The sequence below is a fragment of the Nilaparvata lugens genome, chromosome 11, assembly GCF_014356525.2.
Source record: "Nilaparvata lugens isolate BPH chromosome 11, ASM1435652v1, whole genome shotgun sequence".
Taxonomy (NCBI): Eukaryota; Metazoa; Arthropoda; class Insecta; order Hemiptera; family Delphacidae; genus Nilaparvata; species Nilaparvata lugens.
Window position 1 is genome coordinate 38,549,877 of NC_052514.1, and position 22,018 is coordinate 38,571,894.

The 22,018-nt window shown below is 33.9% G+C and overlaps 1 protein-coding gene across 2 annotated transcripts; it reads left to right on the plus strand.

Annotated features, from left to right (window-relative positions):
* Window positions 1–430: 430 nt before the first annotated feature.
* Window positions 431–20,345, plus strand: LOC111055739. 2 transcript variants are annotated; one of them, XM_039438405.1, is made up of 5 exons: window positions 431–582; window positions 13,330–13,559; window positions 13,596–13,910; window positions 18,286–18,541; window positions 20,213–20,345. In XM_039438405.1, exons 1-5 carry the CDS (start codon window positions 571–573, stop codon window positions 20,294–20,296), a joined length of 897 nt encoding a protein of 298 aa, XP_039294339.1. In that variant the 5' UTR covers window positions 431–570; the 3' UTR covers window positions 20,297–20,345. The 2 variants fall into 2 exon arrangements, with proteins under 2 accessions (XP_039294339.1, XP_039294338.1); XM_039438404.1 differs by having other exon boundaries at window positions 13,330–13,910.
* Window positions 20,346–22,018: the final 1,673 nt, after the last annotated feature.

The window sequence follows — 22,018 nt, forward strand, 5'->3', positions numbered from 1 at the left end:
ATTGAACTGTTAATAAGATAATCAATTACCCATCCCAAGTTTGTGATAATTTCTGATAATTATTATTAAACGAAAATGGAATGGCTGTAAATGGCTGTAAATCGATTTCTGATAATTGATTCAAATCATTCAAAACCCATTGAATTATCCACATAATCATCGACCAATCAAAACTTTATCATAGTTGATCAGTCAAACGAATCAATTCTAAATTGGATTACAAGACCAACTGAACAAGGTGCATCGAGTGAAAGAGAAAGTAAAATTATGCCGCAAATTCAAGATGTGCATCTTCCATCTTTCTCCTTTGCCACTCCTCCCCCACCACATCCTCCAAACCTCCTCTTCTCTTCCTCATCCCTTCTTCTCTCTCCCTCGTTCGTCCTCCTCATCTTCTTCTGCATACTTTAGAATTCCAAATGTGGACGATGCTATATAAATCGGCTGGTGGGACTCTGAGACGCCATTTAACAAAGTAACATCATCTCGTGCACGATCTGAGAGAGAGACAGTGACATCTAGATTCGAAGAGAGAGACAAAGAGGGACTGATCCAACCAGTGGCAGCAGGATGAAGATTCTTGTCAGTATTATCAGAATATTTCTAGTTATTAATATTTATTATGAAATAGTTTGAAACAGGTTGGTTGATGACCTCTCAAGGTCACAGATGCCGGCACATGTGGATGATATCAATTGATTGGATATCAACCAAAATCTGATTGATAACATTCTAGTTGAATGATTATTACTGGTTCATATTGAATAATCAATGATGAATGGCTTATTGTTCATACAGTTTCAATTCATCAATTTAATCAAATCATTAATTACTTTTTCTACTTATGATTCCCCTTAGAAAGATACTTCTTTATTATCTGTCAGTTGTAGTACTGTATTCTCCATATTTTGAATGGAAGCTATTTTTGAATATTCATCGAATTCTCAACTTTTTCAATTTCAAATGGTATCATTGAATAGAATATAAGTCAAACGTTGAATATTTAATCTTTTTCATTATTTCAAAGGCTACCATAACTTTAAAACGAAATATTTCCTATGTTTATCTGAGATGACGTACTGGAATAATATGTCAATGATTATTATCATTGCAAACAATAAAATTCTAGTTCCATTTTCTCAATTGATTAATTATTTCACCAGATGGAAATTACTGAGATATTGGAATTACTCAAATGCTAATAAATTAATTAATATTATTAAACGAAAATCCAAATTCCCGGGCTAACAAATGATTTTTGAATAGTAGCGCTCATCGAATTTCCATCTAGCTGTTGTCAATATTTGCAGTAACAGAAGTCATTGGGGTGAATAAAATCATTTTCTTTAACCATCAAAAACAATATATTTCAACCGTATACCTCTCAAGTTTTTGGTGAGACTTATCTAAGACATAATTCTCCAATAATAAATAACATACAACTCTCCATCAATCAAATTTCATTCATGATTTGTGAAAGCTCTCTCATCATATTCCACACATTCTAAGGGCCAGTTTTCGAGCTCGGGATTTAGCTATGTCCTAGACTTTAAACAGCTGGAGTCAGAAAATTGGCTTTCCAAAACGGGGCGTAGTCGCAGCTTTTATAACAGTAGTCGTAGTTTTTATTTTCTCATTTCCATAATTGGAAACGTTTTTCCTTGACGAAATTAGACATTCCTAAATAATTCAAAATAGCTGAAACTTTACACTATTTTCTCTTTATTTTGTGTTCAATTTTTTTGTTTTTCGAAATTTAATTCAAACGTGACTATTCCAATGACTGCGACTACGCCCCGTTTTGGGAAACCAATTTTCTGACTCCAGCTGTTTAAAGTCTAGGACTTAGCTAAATCCCGAGCTTGGAAACCGGCCCTTACAGTGGTAGCCACTGAAAATATACCGTAGGCAACTGTTGAATATGACATAGGTTATTATCATTGACATAACTAGAAATGTGGACAAGGTGAAATTTATCCTAGAACATTTTTTGTATTGTAGTATAAATTAGAATTGTAACTATTTTGGGCTCCAGTCCTTGGTACTTTTCTAGGAGTTTTATAATTCTAAATGATTGAATGAAGAAAAAATAAATAACATAGGACTATATTGGTTTAATTTGTACAGTCTGTGCAATTGGACTTGGACCAGATAAAGTATGTTTTTTTTCATTTTAAAACTACTTCCTATAATCAAATCAAAAATTAACTGGTAATAGGACAAAAATTAACTGGTAGTATTACAGGACAGTTGGCTCATATATAATAAATCATAATCAGAATAAAACATACAATAGAGTTTTTATTGATGAAGCTCTACTTATGCATGCGGGTTACATCGGTTTTATTGCTAACTTGAGTAAGGCCTCAGAAATAATTGTAGTTGGTGACGCAAACCAAATACCCTACATTGAGAGAAGTAATTATGCCACAAGATGGCATAAAATTTCAGAATTCTGCGAACCTTTTACAAAACAAACGGTAACTCGTAGATGTCCTATCGATGTTTGTTTTGTCCTTTCCACTGTCTATGGAAATATTACGACGCTTAATGAAAGAGCTATCTCAATTCTGCCTACTTACAGAAATGGGGAATACCATCTGATACAACCCGACACTTTGATATTAACATTCACCCAAGAAGAAAAACTTATGGTGGGTGATACTATAAAGTGGAGAGAGGATGTTGCACTTCACACAATCCACGAAGCACAAGGGCTAACTCATAAAATGTTATTCTAATCAGAATTAAGTACAAGGAGAATGAAATCTATAACAGCATGCCCCATGCGATTGTTGCCTTGTCTAGACACACTGAAACTTTCAGGTATTTAACAACCAGTCTGGTAGATGATGCTGTGGACAAACTAATTAAAAACTTAAATTCATAGATAGTGAGGGGCTTGTTGAATGGAACAAGGAAAAGAGAAGTGGACCTGATGATATAAGTTATGAGTGACACTGAAGAGGTTCTTAATATTTTAGAAACAGAAAATGAAACAGATGTAATCGACGATTATTTGAACTATCACTTTCACGAGGACAGAAATAAAGATGCTGAGTGTTTCAATATTATGTCTATGAATATACGTAGTTTGAATGCTAATTTCGATCAGTTTATTTGCTGCCTCAATGAATTGAAAACTGATATTCACATTATAATATTAACTGAGACCTGGTTGACTGCAGATATGCCGTTCATTTTCAACATTCCTGGATATACGGCAATAAATAAGTACACTAAACAGAATAAATGTGATGGATTATGCATGTACATAAAAGATTGCATAGGATTCAATGAAGTTTCACTCGATATCTCTGATGCCAATGTAGTTAGTGCTGACTTAAGAATTGATGATTTTATTGTGAAGGTGATTGGGGTTTATAGATCACCAAGTAATCAAAATATTGATAATTTTCTTAATAGTCTGAGTAATGAAATCAGTAAAATTCCTAATGGAATAAATGTATGTGTGGCGGGAGACATGAATATAAATACACATTCAACTAGTGTTCCTGTTCAAGATTATCTGCATATTTTCAATAGTAATGGCTATAAGTCTTACATAAATGGTGATACCCGAGTAACAACCACAACAAATTCTTGCATTGACCACATTTTTTATAAAAATTCAGGCAACCATTCTATGTTCACTAAAGGAGTTATATTTAGGACAACCATAACTGACCACTACGCGGTTGTACTGAACTTGGTGAAGGTCCCTATCAATAAGGATAATAGAAACGTATTGATAAACACATTAACTAGAACCAACTATCATGCACTATTGGAACGCATAAGGAATGAAGATTGGGGAGAAATCTATACCGTGAATGGAAGCATTGACACTATTATGGATAAATTTGTCGATCGTTTGACCAGTCTCATCAATCAATGCAAGAAGGTAAAAGTGATACCTAACAGACTTCGTCCCCTGAAGCCCTGGATATCTGAAGGCATCATAAGATCAATAATCACGCGGGACAAAATGCATTCTAGACTCAGAAGAGATCCTAATAACAATATCTTAAAGAATGAATATAAGGCTTATCGTAATGGTTTGAATAAGATCATAAATCATGCAAAGGAAGTCTACTATAAAGGGAAAATTGAAAATTGTAATAACAACAGCATGAAGTTGTGGAAGTGCATAAACGAGGTTATAGGTGAGGCCAGTATCAAGGAAAAGAGTACTGAACTTGATGCTCACTCCCTCAACAATTATTTCACAAATGTGGGTAAATTACAAGCTCAAACTATCAATATCCCTGAAAATACTGGTGATCGATTTCCTGCAATACAGATCGATAATACGTTTTTTATGAGACCAACGTGCCCAGTTGAAGTTGAGGCAACTATTAAAAATCTAAAGAACAATTGCAGTCCTGGTATTGATGGTCTAGGTAATATTACGCTGAAGAAAATAGCCAATTTATATCTCAACCTCTCGCTTTCATTTTTAATAGATGCTTTGAGGAGGGATATTTTCCCGAGCACCTCAAATCAGCCAAAATAAAACCTCTATTCAAACAAGGTGACCCGACTAATCCCTGTAATTATAGACCGATTAGTCTTATCAGCAACCTTGCTAAAATAATGGAGAAACTAATAAAGTCAAGAGTTGTTTCTTTCTTGAATCTTAACAAAATAATCAACAAGAACCAATTCGGTTTCCAAAATAGTAAAAGTACATCTGACGCTCTAATAAAATTCATCAATACTTTATCTGATAAAATAAACTCCAATAAGAAAACTATTGCGGTCTTCCTGGATATACGCAAAGCTTTTGATACAATACCTCATAATACTTTGTTCAATAAACTAGAGTCCTATGGTTTCAGAGGAGTCTCGCTTAAATTGTTCAAAAGCTATCTGAGTAACAGAACCCAGTCCCTAACCATAAATGATCAATCTAGTGTAACTAACTTAACTTCTTATGGTCTTCCTCAAGGTACTGTACTTTCTCCCATCCTTTTCATACTCTATGTAAATGACTTTTTAAATTTAAGACTTCTAAACTCAACTGTGATATCCTTTGCAGATGATACTGCAGCTATTTTTCACGGAAATTCATGGAATGAAGTTCATACTATAGCTGAAAATAATATGCTTTTAATTAAGAAGTGGTTAGATAAGAATACCTTAAGTTTAAATATTGAAAAAACTAATTACATTACTTTCTCTGCAAATAGAGTAGGGCAGCCTAACGAGAATCAAGATTTGAGACTCCATTCTCAGTGCAATTTAAACTTGGGTAATTGTGATTGTCCCACCATTAAAAAAGTCAATAATACTAAGTATTTGGGAATTATAATTGATGAAAACCTTAAATGGGATGTTCATATTACATATGTAGAAAAATTAGATATTTATCCTTTAAATTTTACCAAGTTAACAGAATTCTTAATAAGAACCACCTGAAAATGATGTATCATGCTCTAGTCAAGTCTATTCTGCAGTATGGCATAGTTGTTTGGGGAGGCTGTTTCAACTGTCATATTGCTGAATTATTTGTAGCACAAAAACTGATAATTAAAACTATATTAAACAAACCCAGGCTCTATCCAACGGATATGGTTTTTAGTGATTTTGAGGTCATGACTATACGTCAATTATACATAAAAACCGTAATTGAGTACTTAATAAAATATAGATCCGATTTTCCTCTCACAATAAACTCTACTCTTAATTATTATAATCTAAGGGCCACTGCTAACAAATATGTAACCTATAACACTAATATTGAATGTATAAGGAGGCAATTAATTTACATAGGTACTAAAATAATAAACCTCATTCCGAATCACTTTCTCATGGACAATAAGATCAGCGGAAAAATTAAACTGGATATAAAAAACTGGACATACAGTAATTTCTTCTTCCATTTAGATATATGACTCGAGATTTCTGCTCCAGCATTTTTTTTTCATTAGTTTTTTCATTTTTCAGTGGACTCGCTTACCTTTATTTTGAGTACCTATTCCTCTGTTTTCTTCCTTCCCCCCATTTCTCCCTTCCTTTTTTCCTCATTACTTCTCTTCTCTTCTTTGCCTGCCTATTACATGGGAAACCATAGTTGGCTAGGTATCTTCCTCTCTTTTTTTCTCTTCTCCAACACACCCAAACACTAAGTCCATGGTTTTTTATATTTGTAACATTTTATTGTGTTTTATTTGTTTCGTAAATCTTTGTAATTTTGTTTTGTCTTGTTTTGTGTGTTTTTAATAAATTGAAATTGAAAAATTGAAATTGAAATATCATAACCAAGGACAACGAGGACTTTAGGATTTTATGATTAAGGTTTTTATCAATAATAAAATTACACAGAAAAACAAAAAAAAAAAAAAAAAAAAAAAAAAAAACTTTCCAAAGTTCAACATTTTTTCTAGGGTTTTGGAAGGAATATTTGAAATTTTCAAACACACATGACTTATTAAATTAAATACTTTATCCAATGCAATTTTTTTCAACAAGATCCAATGTAGACTGTAGACGTGATTAATCATTTAGGTACCATATCGATGTTTTTTCAAACTTCTATGTCACTTTCAAAACTGTTTGATCTGAAATCTGTCAATGTTCCTACTGAAATTATGGAGACAATTCAAATTTATAACTACTTGACATAGAAACACATCTTTTTAAGATTGAATGTATGTTGAACTTAGAAGAAATTGGTATCATTGCATAGAATTTTAATCATACTTCAAATGAATCACCAGTCTTCACAACTCGCGCAGTTACTGAGCTGATTCATATTTATAAATTATTGAAATAACTGTAAATACAGTAAACATTAGAGAAGGATGAAAATGATAGAAAAGGAAAACAGCAAGACAAAGATTAGATCAGATTTCTTTATTCATGAATGTTAATATTATATTGCAATAACTGTAAATACAATAAACATTAGAGAAAGATGGAGAATATAGAAAAGAGAAACAGCAAGACAGAGTATACAGAGAGCAACAGAAGATGCATTGCCATTATAGGAGTTAAAGGAGTCTAGCTAGGATAATGAAAACATGAATAACCTGCCCCTATATACCGCAATGAGGTAAAGTGGTGAATGTTAACAGTACAGTTACTTCATGTAATAATATTGTAATGCAAGTTGTTGGTCAAACATTCACTGACGAAAGTTCAAGGATAATCACGTGATTGAAATGCCAATCGTGAGGGTGCACGCCATTTATTTATTTATTTACTTCACTTTTCGTGTTCTGAGGGAGACAGAATCAATGAAGAAAGAGAGGGCAACAATAAAAATGCAGTTAAGATTCATGGAGATGAAACAAAGATAAACAATACGAATAGACATGATGATTGCAATAGTGATTGTGAAAGGATATAGTAGTTGAGGATTATGAATGGAAGATTGGAAGGTGCATGTGGTAATAATGATAGAGAGATGAGCAGATGAGATATTCATAGAAGGAAAATGAGGGAGAAGATTCAAAGTTTATGAATTATGGATGTGGGATTGGAGGAATTGAATGAAGGATTATGAATGAAAGATTGTGAGGTGCATGTGGTGATAATGATTGAGAGATGAGATATTCATAGGAGGAAAATGATGGAGAAATCAAGGCTGAGTTGATAGTCATGAAAAAAATTGAGGTACAGAATCAATGAATGGGAGGAAACGGGTTAAGGGAGGATAAATATTGTGTGGATTATTGTTATTATTATTATTCTGAAGGACCGGATTTAATGATACAATGGTTCAAAGAACCCCACACGTAAACCAAAGCTTATTGTGTTCCTTATTGTGTTGATAGTCTTGAGAGAAAAAAGAAAATCAGTAAATGAGAATGGAGAGGTGAGAATCTTTGGACGTTGTGTTATTGATTTTTAAAAAGGATGAATTCAGTATTATGAATATCTGCAGTTGATTTAAAATGATAGTACAGAAAGATGGAGAAGATAAAATAAGGTAGATTAGGTGGAATATGAAAGAGCAAATTGAGTAAATACTGCAAAGAATCATGATTCAAGATGGCTTTGAAAATTGGAAGAAATAGGATAAACATTGAGATCAGTGCCTTGAAACGAAGTGAATACAGTATGGATTTCTTCCAATAGAATCAATCAGAGGAAGTGAGACATTAATAGAATATGAGAGAAGATGGATAGAGATGAGAATCTTGGTACAAGATGGGCTCTTGAGAGTGACAGTGAAAGGAACAGGAATAGAATTGATTTAAGATTATTGAAACGGAATGAAGGAGGAATATGAATACAAATAAAGGAAAAATATGTGAGGAGGAATCAAGAGATTGAAAGAGAGAAAAGGAACAAGATTGTGAGAGAGAAGATTGAAAAAAATGCAGCTGAGAATCGTGAACCAAGATTGTATTATATTTACATCTTGCAGTAGAACCGGGATTTACTATTGAATAGGATAAACAACATTGCTATCACTTTGAATGCTATATAGATATTGGTGCATTGAAGAAGCTTGTTTTGAAAATGATAATAATTGTGAATATTGATAAGCTGAAAGGATCATTTCGAAATAAGGAAAGATAGGAAAAATAATGAGAAGTTTGAAGATAAATGAGATAGTGGTCATATTCTTAGCCTTCTCCTTTTATTATTTTTCAGAATTATTACCTGAAAATTCAACCCCAACTTATCCCTGATAGATGATTATAATATTTACTGCCCAATCTATCAATGAGTTACCAAATAATCAATCAATCCATTATTGATGGATATTGAAAACTTCTACATTTTCGAGTACCATTTTATGAACAATCCTTAAAACGCTCTAGTCATGCACGCTTCAGTTGTCTTTCCTACAAGCAAGCTACAAGACTCCTTCCGATTGGCTCCTGTCATGGTTCCAAGGCGAACGAAACGTGATTGGCTGAGAATGTTCTTGAGAATCATTCATGAATGAGGACTTGGATTATGATAAAATATCAAACAACAATGTCCACAGCTTCACAGAACAAACAATTCCAACAACAGAACAAATTATTTTAGTGGGGAATAATGTTTATTTGAATTGAATTTAATTCATTGTATTTGTGATGTATAGTTGAAATATTTGTACTTTGGGGAGATAAATTTTAATTTGAGTTCCGCGGTATTCATATCTTACGCTCGTTCAGGTCAGGTTGCACAACAGCCGGTCCAATTTTAACCGTGATTAATTTCACGAAAAGCAATCAGAGAAGACCTTCTTGATCAGACGGCTTCTCAGATTTGTTCTTGTGGAATTAATCATGATTAAAATTCAACCGACTTTTGTGCAACCGACATTCAGATGCACTAAACGATGATCAATTCCACGAGAACCAATCAGAGAAGACCGTTTTGATAAGACGGATTCTCTGATTGGTTCTTGTGGAATTAATTATGATTAAAATTTAACCAGCTTTTGAGCAACCAACACTCAGTGTTCTTCCTCATTAAGTAGATGCATCCTGTTAACAATCAAAAACATTTCGTCTTGTCTATTTCGCCCGTATATAGAAATCAGGGACCCCAGTATTTACCAACTGTAGAATAGTCAGTTATTTAACTACTAAAACTATATACCGTTTATGTAATTTATTATTAGAACAAACTCCGCTAACCTGAAATTAATTTCGTGACAAGATCTCAGAAAACTAATAACTTTCGTGACTTCACAAAATTAAAAACGTTGAACTTCGGAAACATAATGATTAACCAGTTAGAAGCCTTCAATGAACTTATTATCATATAATACACATTTCCATAATATGCGATGCGGTAATGAAATAGTTCAAGGATGCAATAATTACCATAATTGCACGTCTATTACGTGTAGTTTGATTATTGTTTCGGTTTTTGTGTGGGCGAAGTGAGCTGGAGTGAAAGGGAATGTGATAATTATTATGGTGAAAGTGAACTGAGATGTTTTCGAAGATCACAGACTGACTGGAACTATCTATTAGTTCACAATGGGAGAGTTCTACTTTTGAAGAAACAAATTGTTTACCAGCCTACAATGGATAAGTCTAGATTATTACATAATTCAAGACTGGGGTATTATCAATACTATAGTTCTCAAATATAATATTTGAATTATAATTATCTCGAATATAACATTATATTCTTTGTGTTGTGATCACAGATTCAAACCTATGTTCATTTTTTATTCAAATTCAAATATTTATGTCTATTATTATTATAGTACATTTCAGTATTATTCAAATATTTCAATTTTTTGTCTACGGTTTTGATGTTGAAGATCACAGACTGGATATAAGTTCAAAATGGAAGATTTCTATTTTGAACAATCGAATATTGTTCTCCATTGTAGGTTGGACAATGTGAACCTCAGAATTATTGGGTGTTATTGTTAATCTCGAAAGTTGGGCATTATCAATGGGATTGTATTCAGATTGAGGAAAATGTTCTCTGTGATGTGATGTTGAAGATTATAGACCAATGGTCGCCAAGTTATGAGCCTGTGAGCTGGAATAGCATTCATAAAACTTCTAGTGAGCTACTAAGAAATATTAGACTGTAGAAAGTATCTTTTATTGCCTATAAAGATACATTTCTAGTGTTCAAATCTACTAATATCATAGAAAAAAGTATAACAAAAGTTGAAATATACATTTCAATGGGAGCAGTGGAACTGTTTTTGGTCATCAAGTATTTTCTTGATGTTTGGAGTGTACGTTGTAGCCGTCATTCTGATGCAGTTGTCCAAATGTTCATCAGTCAGTCTGTTCTTATATCGATTTTTTTAGAATTTCATACTTGAAAAAGATGCTACAAGAAGGTAGAGCTTAACATAGCTTTCAACCTCAATGCAACTTGAATAATAATTGGATATTTTTCTTTGGGGACTTGAGGCCAAATATTTCCAGTTGTAGAAAGTGATTTGAGAGACAAGATAATTTTTAAAATCCACAAATTTCATTTCAACTGAAGCCTGATCTCCAACAAAATGCTTCACAAAACAAGCTGCAAGATCTTCTGCATAGATCTCTACAGAAGAGATATGCTTTGATATGCTTTTATAATCTTGAAATCGTTGATCAAACTGTTGTCTCAAGTCTGAAAGAATTGTAACTTACTCTTGGTTATTGCTTCGGTGCTGTGGAGGATTTTTCTCGTCGTTGATTTTCTTCAGACTGGGAAAGTGTTTATAATCAAACTGGACGACATTCTTTTGCACGAGCATTTCTGTGAGCTACCCAAAACTACCCCACGAGCTACCGTTAGCTCGCGATCGACTGTTTGGCGACCACTGTAAATATAGACTATTCATCCTCATTCTCTCTCACTCACCCTCACTCTCTCTCTTCCTCTCTCACTCTCTCCCCCCCTCTCTCTCTCATAACAATATGATTATTATCTGGAGTTATTATATTACAAACTGCTTTTTCATATCATATACAGTTCAATAATTATTTTCTTAGTCTATATTATGTAAATTCATCTATAATTTTGCTGTATTGTAAGCTATTGTATATAAGTGTATAAGCCAGTATATATTGTAATCTACATAAATAAAGTACTCAATCAATCAATCAATCAATCTCTCTCTCTCCCGGTCGTGTGTTAATGGTTAATGGTCGTCTGTCATTCTATTTTATTTAGAGAATCGACAATTATTTGTTGAACCACCGCCGATTCATGAAGTTACATCGCATTATTATATAATCGTTATTCTAATTGGATTCAATCTTTTTTTCTCATCGATTAATAATTATTTTTTATACTTAGTAGAATTCGTTGAATAACTAGCATTATCGTCATTCAATGTAAATTAGTGTAAATATTGTAACATACATAAATAAAGAACTCCAATCTAATCTAAAAAAAAGAACTCTAATCTCTCTCTCTGTTTTGAGACTCCAATCCCTTTCACTGTTTCTAGACTATCTTGTGTTTCTTGTGTTCAGAAGGAATCTGAATCACTCTCTCTCTCTCTCTCACTCTCTCTCTCTCTCAGTTTTTAACTCAATCAATCAGAATAATAATCCCAGCAATTCAAAGCACACGCATGACATAATCAGTTACCTCGTTAGCACCCGCCAAATGTGAACCAGCAAAGTGTTCAGAATGACATGAAATCATCCCAACCGATGTTTGCATTCAGCAAGTAGATTGTGCAATGCTTTCAAATCGAAGAAGGTGCTGTAGCCTGAACATTCTAAAAATTCTAAACCTGAACATTCCAGACTGCAACTGTGAATCCATATTATTATGAGAGGATTATGCAATTGGTGAAGCTCAACTTCAGAATATTCTGCTTAATAATTTGCATAGCAAATAAGTAATCCTCTTAAGATCTTATTCATGTGCTTCTTCATCTTCCGCCACTCCTTTCAACTTTTCTCCTTCATCTTCATGCTCTTCCCATCCTTTTTTTTCTTCTCCTTCTTCTTCTTCACCTCCTTCTTCTCCGCCTTCTTCTTCTAACCCTTCTCATCCTGCCTTCTTCTCCTGCCTTCTTCTCCTGCTTCCTCCTTCTTCTTCTCATTCTTCTTCTCATTCTTCTTCTTCTTCTTCTCTTCTTCTTCTTCTTCTTCTCCTTCTCCTCCACCTTCTTCTTCTTCTAACCATTCTCCTCCTGCCTTTTTCTCCTGCATTCTCCTTCATCTTCTTCTTCTTCTTCTTCTTCTTTTTATTCTTCTTTCTCCTCTTCTTTTCTTTCTCTTATTCTTCTTCCTCTTCGTTCTTCTTTCTTATGATCTTCCTGTCCTGAGTGTTCTCCTCTCTTGTTCTCTACTCTTGTTCAGTTCTTCTTCATTCTGTTCTTTCTATCATAATACAAGAGTTCTCTTCCTTAAAATCCTCCTCCTTCTTCTTCTTCTCCCATTCTTTCCCCCTCTTTTTCTTCTTCTTCACCCATTCTTTTCCCCTCTTCTTCTTCTTCTTCTCCTTTCTTTTTATCTCACCTCTACTCTTCTTTCTCTTTTCTCTCCTCTCATTTTTCATCGGCTTCTAACAATCAGCCAACCGATACCAGAAGCCTGAATCCGAATATCAAGTCTACTTGTTACACTTTCTTACTCCGAGTTATCTCTCACTTCTTCTTCCACTTCATTACCATTATCTTCTCTCTCCCTTCTTCTGTGAGACATGCAATATGATTTTTTTCAAGAGAGGCAGAATATGTGACTCAGTCTCTAACAAAGTTTAGGTTGATTCATATTATGAAGACTTTGTAAATAATTGTGAATTTTTTTGAAAAATGAAGAATCTTGAATCTACGATACTGTTTGAACTCGACATTTTGAACTTTTTGTATCTTTTCTGTATGCTTTCTGTCTTGAAACTTTCCATAGCAATTTTATACTTCTATTATAATTTACTTTTTCTTCCATTTCACAGGCTCATCTGGGCATCCTTGTTCTCCTAGTGTCCAGCATCCTGGCACAGGAGGAGTCCCAAAGGATAGCACCTCGTCAACGACCTCACCAGAGGAGGCTGAAAAAAGTGCAACAAAACGCGCAGGACGAAATCCAGGACACTGCTGAAGCACAATACCCCAACATCCCCCAGCAGTTCAACTCCCCCAACAACTTCAACAACCGAAAGTACCAGCCTCAGGATTTCGGCAAATTCGGGCCACAAAATGGAGGCGGCGATTTTGGAAAATTCGGGCCACAAAATGGCGGCGGCGATTTCGGAAAATTCGGAGCACAGAATGGCGGTGATTTCAAATTCGCAAACCCACCTGTCCCCTCGCCCACACCGGCTGCCCCCCACTATTCGGCCACGCCCCCTTTTCCGCAACAAAATCAGCAGTATCAGCAGAATCAAAGGAATCAGCAGAACCAGCAAAACCAGCGAAATGAGCCGGATCAGCAGTATCCAGTGACTAGTGCACCGGGAAGGTTGGATTTTGTGACTCCGATTCCGATCATTCGTTTCGATAAGGTGCAGTCGAATGATGGGAGCTACAAAGCCAGGTAATGAATTTAATTGAATTGGTTTTCAACAAAATACATGCATTCAATGTACATTTATACACAGCATACATAATGGAATAATAATAAGTTCACATATATAGCTTTTTCAATTATTGAAATAGAAATAATTCCATGATAACCTCTTCTTCACATTTCTATGTTTAAAACACCACAACTTTTTTAGTTTAAAACACCACTTAGCTTTTTTGTAGTTTATACACTGTTTTGCCTCGTATCTTAACTACAACAAAGTTATAATGAAGTTTTTGTCATGAAAAAGAACATCAATAATAGATTTTATTCTCATTTTCATGAAAGTAAAGAACCACATGAAGTAGCTGCATACAGACCAATTTCATTGTTACCTGTGTTATCAAAGTTGTTTGAGAGGATATTATTGAGTAGACTCAAGCCAATAATTGAGAGAAAGCAATTAATTCCTAATCATCAATTTGGTTTCAGAAAAAAACACTCCACAATTGATCAAGTACATAGGATAGTTAATATAATAGAGAAGAGCTTGGAAGAAAAAAAGGTTTGTTCAGCAGTTTTTCTCGACATAGGGCAAGCTTTTGACAAAGTATGGCATGAGGGACTTCTTTATAAACTGAAGAAAATGCTTCCTAAGCAATTTACAGAAATATTGCAATCATTTGACAGGAAGGTACTTTAGAGTCAAATATGAAGATTCATATTCTGATCTAAGAGAGATAAAAGCAGGAGTTCCGCAAGGAAGTGTTTTAGGACCAGTCCTTTATCTTCTCTTCACTAGTGATATCCCTAATTTGGAGGAGAATACCACAGCCACGTTCGCAGATGACACCGCCCTACTAGCAGTAGACAGTGATGTTGGTATTGCAACAGCGAAGCTTCAGAGATCTGTCAACAAGATACAAGACTGGACCAAAAAGTGGAGAATGAAGCTCAATGAGGAAAAGTCGATTCATGTTAACTTCACCAACAAGAGAGCTGTGTCAATGGAAATCAACATCAATGGAATTAATATACCACATGAAAATCAAGCTAAATACCTAGGTATGACTCTTGATGCTAAGCTTCGCTGGAAAGAGCATGTCAAAAAGAAAAAAGAAGAACTGAACATAAAATACAAGAAATTCTACTGGCTTATTGGAAGAAACTCATCACTTTCAATACCAAACAAATTGCTCCTCTACAAGCAGATCTTCAAACCTGTTTGGACCTATGGAATACAACTATGGGGCTGCACCAAACAGAGCAACGTCACCATCATACAAAGATTCCAGAACAAGGTGCTCCGAAACATCGTTGATGCTCCCTGGTATGTGCGGAACAGCGACATCCATAGGGACCTGGGAGTCAACATGGTATCCTGTGAGATTCAAAGGTATGCAGAAAGTCATGAAGAACGGCTCCACCAACACACGAACGTCGAAGCAATCCAGCTGCTAGACAACGGAGGGTTGGTGCGGAGACTGAAAGAAGGAAACCATTTGAATTGGTGTGCAGTGAAAGTGGTGTCTAGTGAAAAAGCAGAGCAGTGATTGAGTGAAATCTAGCTTAAGTAGTACAGTTAATAGATGTACATAATAATTATTAGTAGGTAGCAGTAAGAAATTCTAAAGAGAGTTTCACTGTAGTCCATATTATATACAATTAGTAAATTAGGTTTGATAAAATTTGCTCATTAGTCTCAAGACTAGATAGCAATAGTAATGTGATTAAAAAAAAAAAAAAAAAAAAAATTTTCATGAATTGTTGGTGAACCCACAAAAAGGTCGTTATTTCAAACACAGCTGTCCTTCATTGGGTTCCCAAGATTCTATATTGAGCGCCCCTCCCCAAAGATTTCAAAGAAGAAATTTGTGATCAACAACCACCTTCCCCTACAAACTGCGGAGAATGCAATTATTCACCTCTGAATTTTTGTCATTGGGTCTAACATAGTTGATGATCAAATCATTCCCAAAATTTTTGGCAAATATTTTACGATCGGAATAAGTCTTTGATTTCTCTTAGGAATACATGAGAAACCATTCTTATTCAATGATACGGAATTGAGTAATCATACAAGAACTAAATTAATACAAGAATATCAAATTAATCCAGTGATCCAGTGTATTTATTTGAAATTTTTATCACAGTTATGCGATCTATTGATCCATAGACATATTCAATAAATATAACTCAAAATGAATCCCATATTGATGAGCTAACACACAATATACATTGGATTAATTTGATTTTTTTGTCACAGTTACGAAACAAGCAATCTATTGTTCTATAGACATATTCAATAATTATTACTCAAAATGAATCCCATATTGATGAGCTAACACACAATATAAATTGGATTGATTTGATTTTTTTGTCACAGTTACGAAACAAGCAATCTATTGTTCTATAGACATATTCAATAATTATTATTCAAAATGAATCCCATATTGATGAGCTAATACACAATATACATTGGATTAATTTGATTTTTTTTGTCACAGTTACGAAACAAGCAATCTATTGTTCTATAGACATATTCAATAATTATTACTCAAAATGAATCCCATATTGATGAGCTAACACACAATATAAATTGGATTGATGTTAACTTCACCAACAAGAGAGCTGTGTCAATGGAAATCAACATCAATGGAATTAATATACCACATGAAAATCAAGCTAAATACCTAGGTATGACTCTTGATGCTAAGCTTCGCTGGAAAGAGCATGTCAAAAAGAAAAAAGAAGAACTGAACATAAAATACAAGAAATTCTACTGGCTTATTGGAAGAAACTCATCACTTTCAATACCAAACAAATTGCTCCTCTACAAGCAGATCTTCAAACCTGTTTGGACCTATGGAATACAACTATGGGGCTGCACCAAACAGAGCAACGTCACCATCATACAAAGATTCCAGAACAAGGTGCTCCGAAACATCGTTGATGCTCCCTGGTATGTGCGGAACAGCGACATCCATAGGGACCTGGGAGTCAACATGGTATCCTGTGAGATTCAAAGGTATGCAGAAAGTCATGAAGAACGGCTCCACCAACACACGAACGTCGAAGCAATCCAGCTGCTAGACAACGGAGGGTTGGTGCGGAGACTGAAAGAAGGAAACCATTTGAATTGGTGTGCAGTGAAAGTGGTGTCTAGTGAAAAAGCAGAGCAGTGATTGAGTGAAATCTAGCTTAAGTAGTACAGTTAATAGATGTACATAATAATTATTAGTAGGTAGCAGTAAGAAATTCTAAAGAGAGTTTCACTGTAGTCCATATTATATACAATTAGTAAATTAGGTTTGATAAAATTTGCTCATTAGTCTCAAGACTAGATAGCAATAGTAATGTGATTAAAAAAAAAAAAAAAAAAAAAATTTTCATGAATTGTTGGTGAACCCACAAAAAGGTCGTTATTTCAAACACAGCTGTCCTTCATTGGGTTCCCAAGATTCTATATTGAGCGCCCCTCCCCAAAGATTTCAAAGAAGAAATTTGTGATCAACAACCACCTTCCCCTACAAACTGCGGAGAATGCAATAATTCACCTCTGAATTTTTGTCATTGGGTCTAACATAGTTGATGATCAAATCATTCCCAAAATTTTTGGCAAATATTTTACGATCGGGATAAGTCTTTGATTTCTCTTAGGAATACATGAGAAACCATTCTTATTCAATGATACGGAATTGAGTAATCATACAAGAACTAAATTAATACAAGAATATCAAATTAATCCAGTGATCCAGTGTATTTATTTGAAATTTTTATCACAGTTATGCGATCTATTGATCCATAGACATATTCAATAAATATAACTCAAAATGAATCCCATATTGATGAGCTAACACACAATATACATTGGATTAATTCGATTTTTTTGTCACAGTTACGAAACAAGCAATCTATTGTTCTATAGACATATTCAATAAATATAACTCAAAATGAATCCCATATTGATGAGCTAACACACAATATACATTGGATTAATTCGATTTTTTTGTCACAGTTACGAAACAAGCAATCTATTGTTCTATAGACATATTATTCAATAATTATTAGTCGAAATGAATCCCATATTGATGATTCAATACACAAAACACACTGGATTAATTTGATATTATGTTCTTCTTGCAGTTACTGGACAGACAATCTATTGTTCTATAGACAATATTCATGTTCAATGATTATTACTCAAAATTAATTGCATATTGATGAGCTAACACACAATATACAGTAGATTAATCTCATATTTTTTTCGAGACAGGCAATCTATTGTTCCATAGACTTGTTCAGTAATTGTACATGTGAATAATTGAACTACAGATGAATTGCATAATTTATTGATGAGTCTATGAACAAAATACATTGGATTAATTGTGGTTTTTTGTGACAGTTACGAAACCGGCAACAACATAGTAGCCGAAGAGACAGGATTCCTGAAGAACGTCGGAATTAAGGACGAGGAAGCTCTGGTGCAGCACGGGTCGTACTCGTACACGGCGCCGGACGGATCACTGATCACGGTCACGTACACGGCTGACGAGGGGGGCTTCCGTGCCGAGGGCGCTCATCTGCCGACTCCGCCCCCTGTTCCCCCTGAAATCCAAAAATCACTCGACATCATTTATGAACAGATAAGACTGGATGCTGTGAGTATTATTAGTATTCAGACGAAATAATTATAAATAGAAAACCTTTTCTTGAGGAACCTGATTCCATTTCCCTTAACAAAACAATAGACTTTTAAAATCATGAATACATTAAAACTCAATTTATTTCATTGACAATCACAAATCATAATTATAATATATGATATGATTGGGAGAAGACAACAGGCATGTCTTCAATGACTGTCGTCGTCGGCTGCTGAAGTTTACGCACAAACTAAAACGTATACCTTCACTAGTAAATGACAGTGAAAGTGACCGGTACAGTGAAAATATAATTCCCATACGTTCGAATAGGACTATTCATACTCGCAAGTCCGTGCTGAGTGGAAAAAGTCCAATCAGAACTCATTTGAATCATATTTTCACTTTCACTGTCACTGATTTGTGAGAATTCAGCTTTATCATATTTGATGCAATAAGTTGAAAAACCAAGTTCCTTGAAGAGGCTCTGGAAATAATTGGATCTCATTCTCAATGCATGAATTTGTTTTCGTAAACGGGAATTTATCGTAGAAATATGATTTGATTGTTAGCCAGTGAGGTCACATAGGGCTAAGGAGTTATTAGCCCTGAATTCCAATTTCCAATTTGTAGAGATTTGAGTGAAATATTTTTGTTTTAAATTAGTTTAGTTTAGTTATTAGTTTTGAAGTGAAAATTGGAATTTTTGAAATTGGATTGGTGACAAAAGAAATCATAATATAAAACCTCATTCTTATACTTTTTGTGTAGTTGAGAAGTTGATATTGTGGTAATTATTCATATTGAATGAAAAAGACTAAGAAATTGTCAAAAACCACAGATTTATTGATACTCAGAAAGATCGGTTTCGGTTATTACACCATTGTCAATCTCTGATAAACTGTTCATCAGAAACCGAAACCGGTCTTTCTGAGTATCAATAAATCTGTGGCTATTGACAATTTCTTAGTCTTTTTCATTCAAACTTCATTCTCTTTTGAAACTTTTATTTGTAAAAATTTGGGAGAAGACAGTTTTGGGCTATGCCTGTTGTCTTCTTCCAATCATATCATATTGCAATTATGATTTGTGATTGTTAATGAAATAAATACTGTAAATAAATCCGAATTGATTTTTGCTCAGATGAGAAGAACATATCAATTTAATCCAGGTCTATCTTATTCAATGGAGTACTATTAATCTATTAGTGCTATTAGCTATATTGTTAGTGTTGTCGCAGAGTTGGAATAGTGTAGACGTGAAAACGTGTAGAAACTGCCATATGAATTACTGGGCTGTGCTCGCTCAAGAATAATAAAGATAGTACTATACTATAATACTATAAACTATCCTAGGGATGTGCAAAAGTCTGAATGCTCCACCAAATTTGGGCGAGTCTTGATTGAGTCAACTTTGTCTGATAGAAATTGAAAGCATATGTAATATTCTTATTGATTATTTCTTGTTATAAATATCAATTCGTCACAATTGTTGAACTTTTTTTGTCTGATAAAAATTTAAAGCATGAAATATTCTTATCGATAATTTTCCGTTACAAATATCAATTCGTCACAATTGTTGAACTTTTTTTGTCTGATAGAAATTGAAAGCATGTTATATTCCTATTGATAATTTTTTGTCACAAATATCAATTTGTCACAATTTTTAAACATATTTCCCTTTTTTCAGGAAAGAGAAGCGAGAGGGGAGAAGAGGCCAGACTACAATCAAGATGGTGACAACTATCCCACCCAGATAAAATTAAGGAAATAAATTATTGATCTCTAGTTTTAGTAATTTTATAAATAAAATCTGGAAACTATGTGGTTTGGCTATCATTGACACCCTTCACGCCATCGTATTCTATAAGAGTTCACGTTATCTATTACCATAGATCAACACTATACTATAGTCAACCGCACAAAAATAGTCCGATAGAAATTGGATCGGGTGAGTCCCTTACACACATCAAAGGCTTCACCAACTCATGAGATGTAATAATATAATAGTATCTCAAGTCATATGGACGGGAAGGGGCCTTTTGCAGGCGAGAATGATGTTATGTTGCTCGGCTAACGCCCCGACTAGAATTCCATTCGAGCACTGCAAAAGACATTCACGTCCAAGTAACGTACACTATTTTTTGTCATAAAAATCTGAAGAAGAATTATTGAGGAATAGAAAACATTACCTGTTTGTGCTGAAGCTACTACATGCTTTCTATAAACATAACCTAGTTTACAAATTCTGAATCAGGAATTTTGTGGAAGTTTACAAAACTTCCACCTGGAGCGCTTGTCACGTGGTATTTTAGTACCATAAAATATTTTGAAATGAACTGGTGAATTTTAATAGAATTATAAAATGGAAAAGAAAGATAACCTAGTCAAAGAACCATTCAAATAAAACCGAATATTGTTAGCGATAAAAGAGTAATCATTTTATCTAAAATGATAAGGAAGAACATGCATAACTGTGATTCAACAACTAATGAGAATCCATTGGCAGAATTAAAAATTATAAAGCGGCTTATTTATTATTGGCAGATTATAAAAAATAAAAGTTTGCATGTACATTAAGGTTAGAATCATTTGTTTACACTTTTAAATGAATCAATCGATCTAGAATAAATCGATAGTTATTTGAATCAATACCCAGCGAATCAGCTGATTGTTCGATCAAACAGTATAGGTTGAATTATAAAAATTTACTCACAAAAGATGTATTATATATATACTAAGGAAGGTTTATGTATAGAAATACGGACAATTATTATTGCTGTATAAATATTTATTATAATCTAAAAAGCGCGAAAATCCAGAGTTTACAAAACTCATATAAAAAACTAAATGTATATTGTTTGTTAACATCGTATATCGCGATTTATTTATGAAAATAGTTTAAGATAATCACTCCATATATTTATATAAAAAACTTTTATTTTTTTTTCTATTATAAAGTTGAAGAAGCCCTGATTCTGAAGCACCCAATTGTATTGAGTTTGTTAAGTTAAAGGCCAATCAGAGAGAAGCTTACAAATCATTCAAGGAAGAGATAAAATTTTTCTGAAAACCACTTTCTTCTGTTTGTGATCTTGACCTGAGAAGATGCACATGGAGTTTAGGATTCTTTCTTCCTTTAAATTTTAAAATTATCAAGCCAACCCCTTTTTTAAATGTGAAATATTTGTAATTAATGTTAAATTATCTGTGAACTCAGTGTTGTTGAAGAGTTCGTAATTTGTAATCAATTCCCATAAATATATCTTTAATTCAGAGAGAAATCTACAAGAAATCTGGACCACGCGCGAGCCCAGCAGAGACGAAAGGGACCTGCATAATTAATTTTTGGAAATAATTAATTCATTCCACGGGACCATCAAGAACATCATTAATGTGAGTGGTAGATCAAACGAGCTCGTTATAAGGCCTTTCTATGCATAGTTGGGGAATTAATCAAAGCGCTATACAAATTAACTTAAGTCAAGAAAAATTC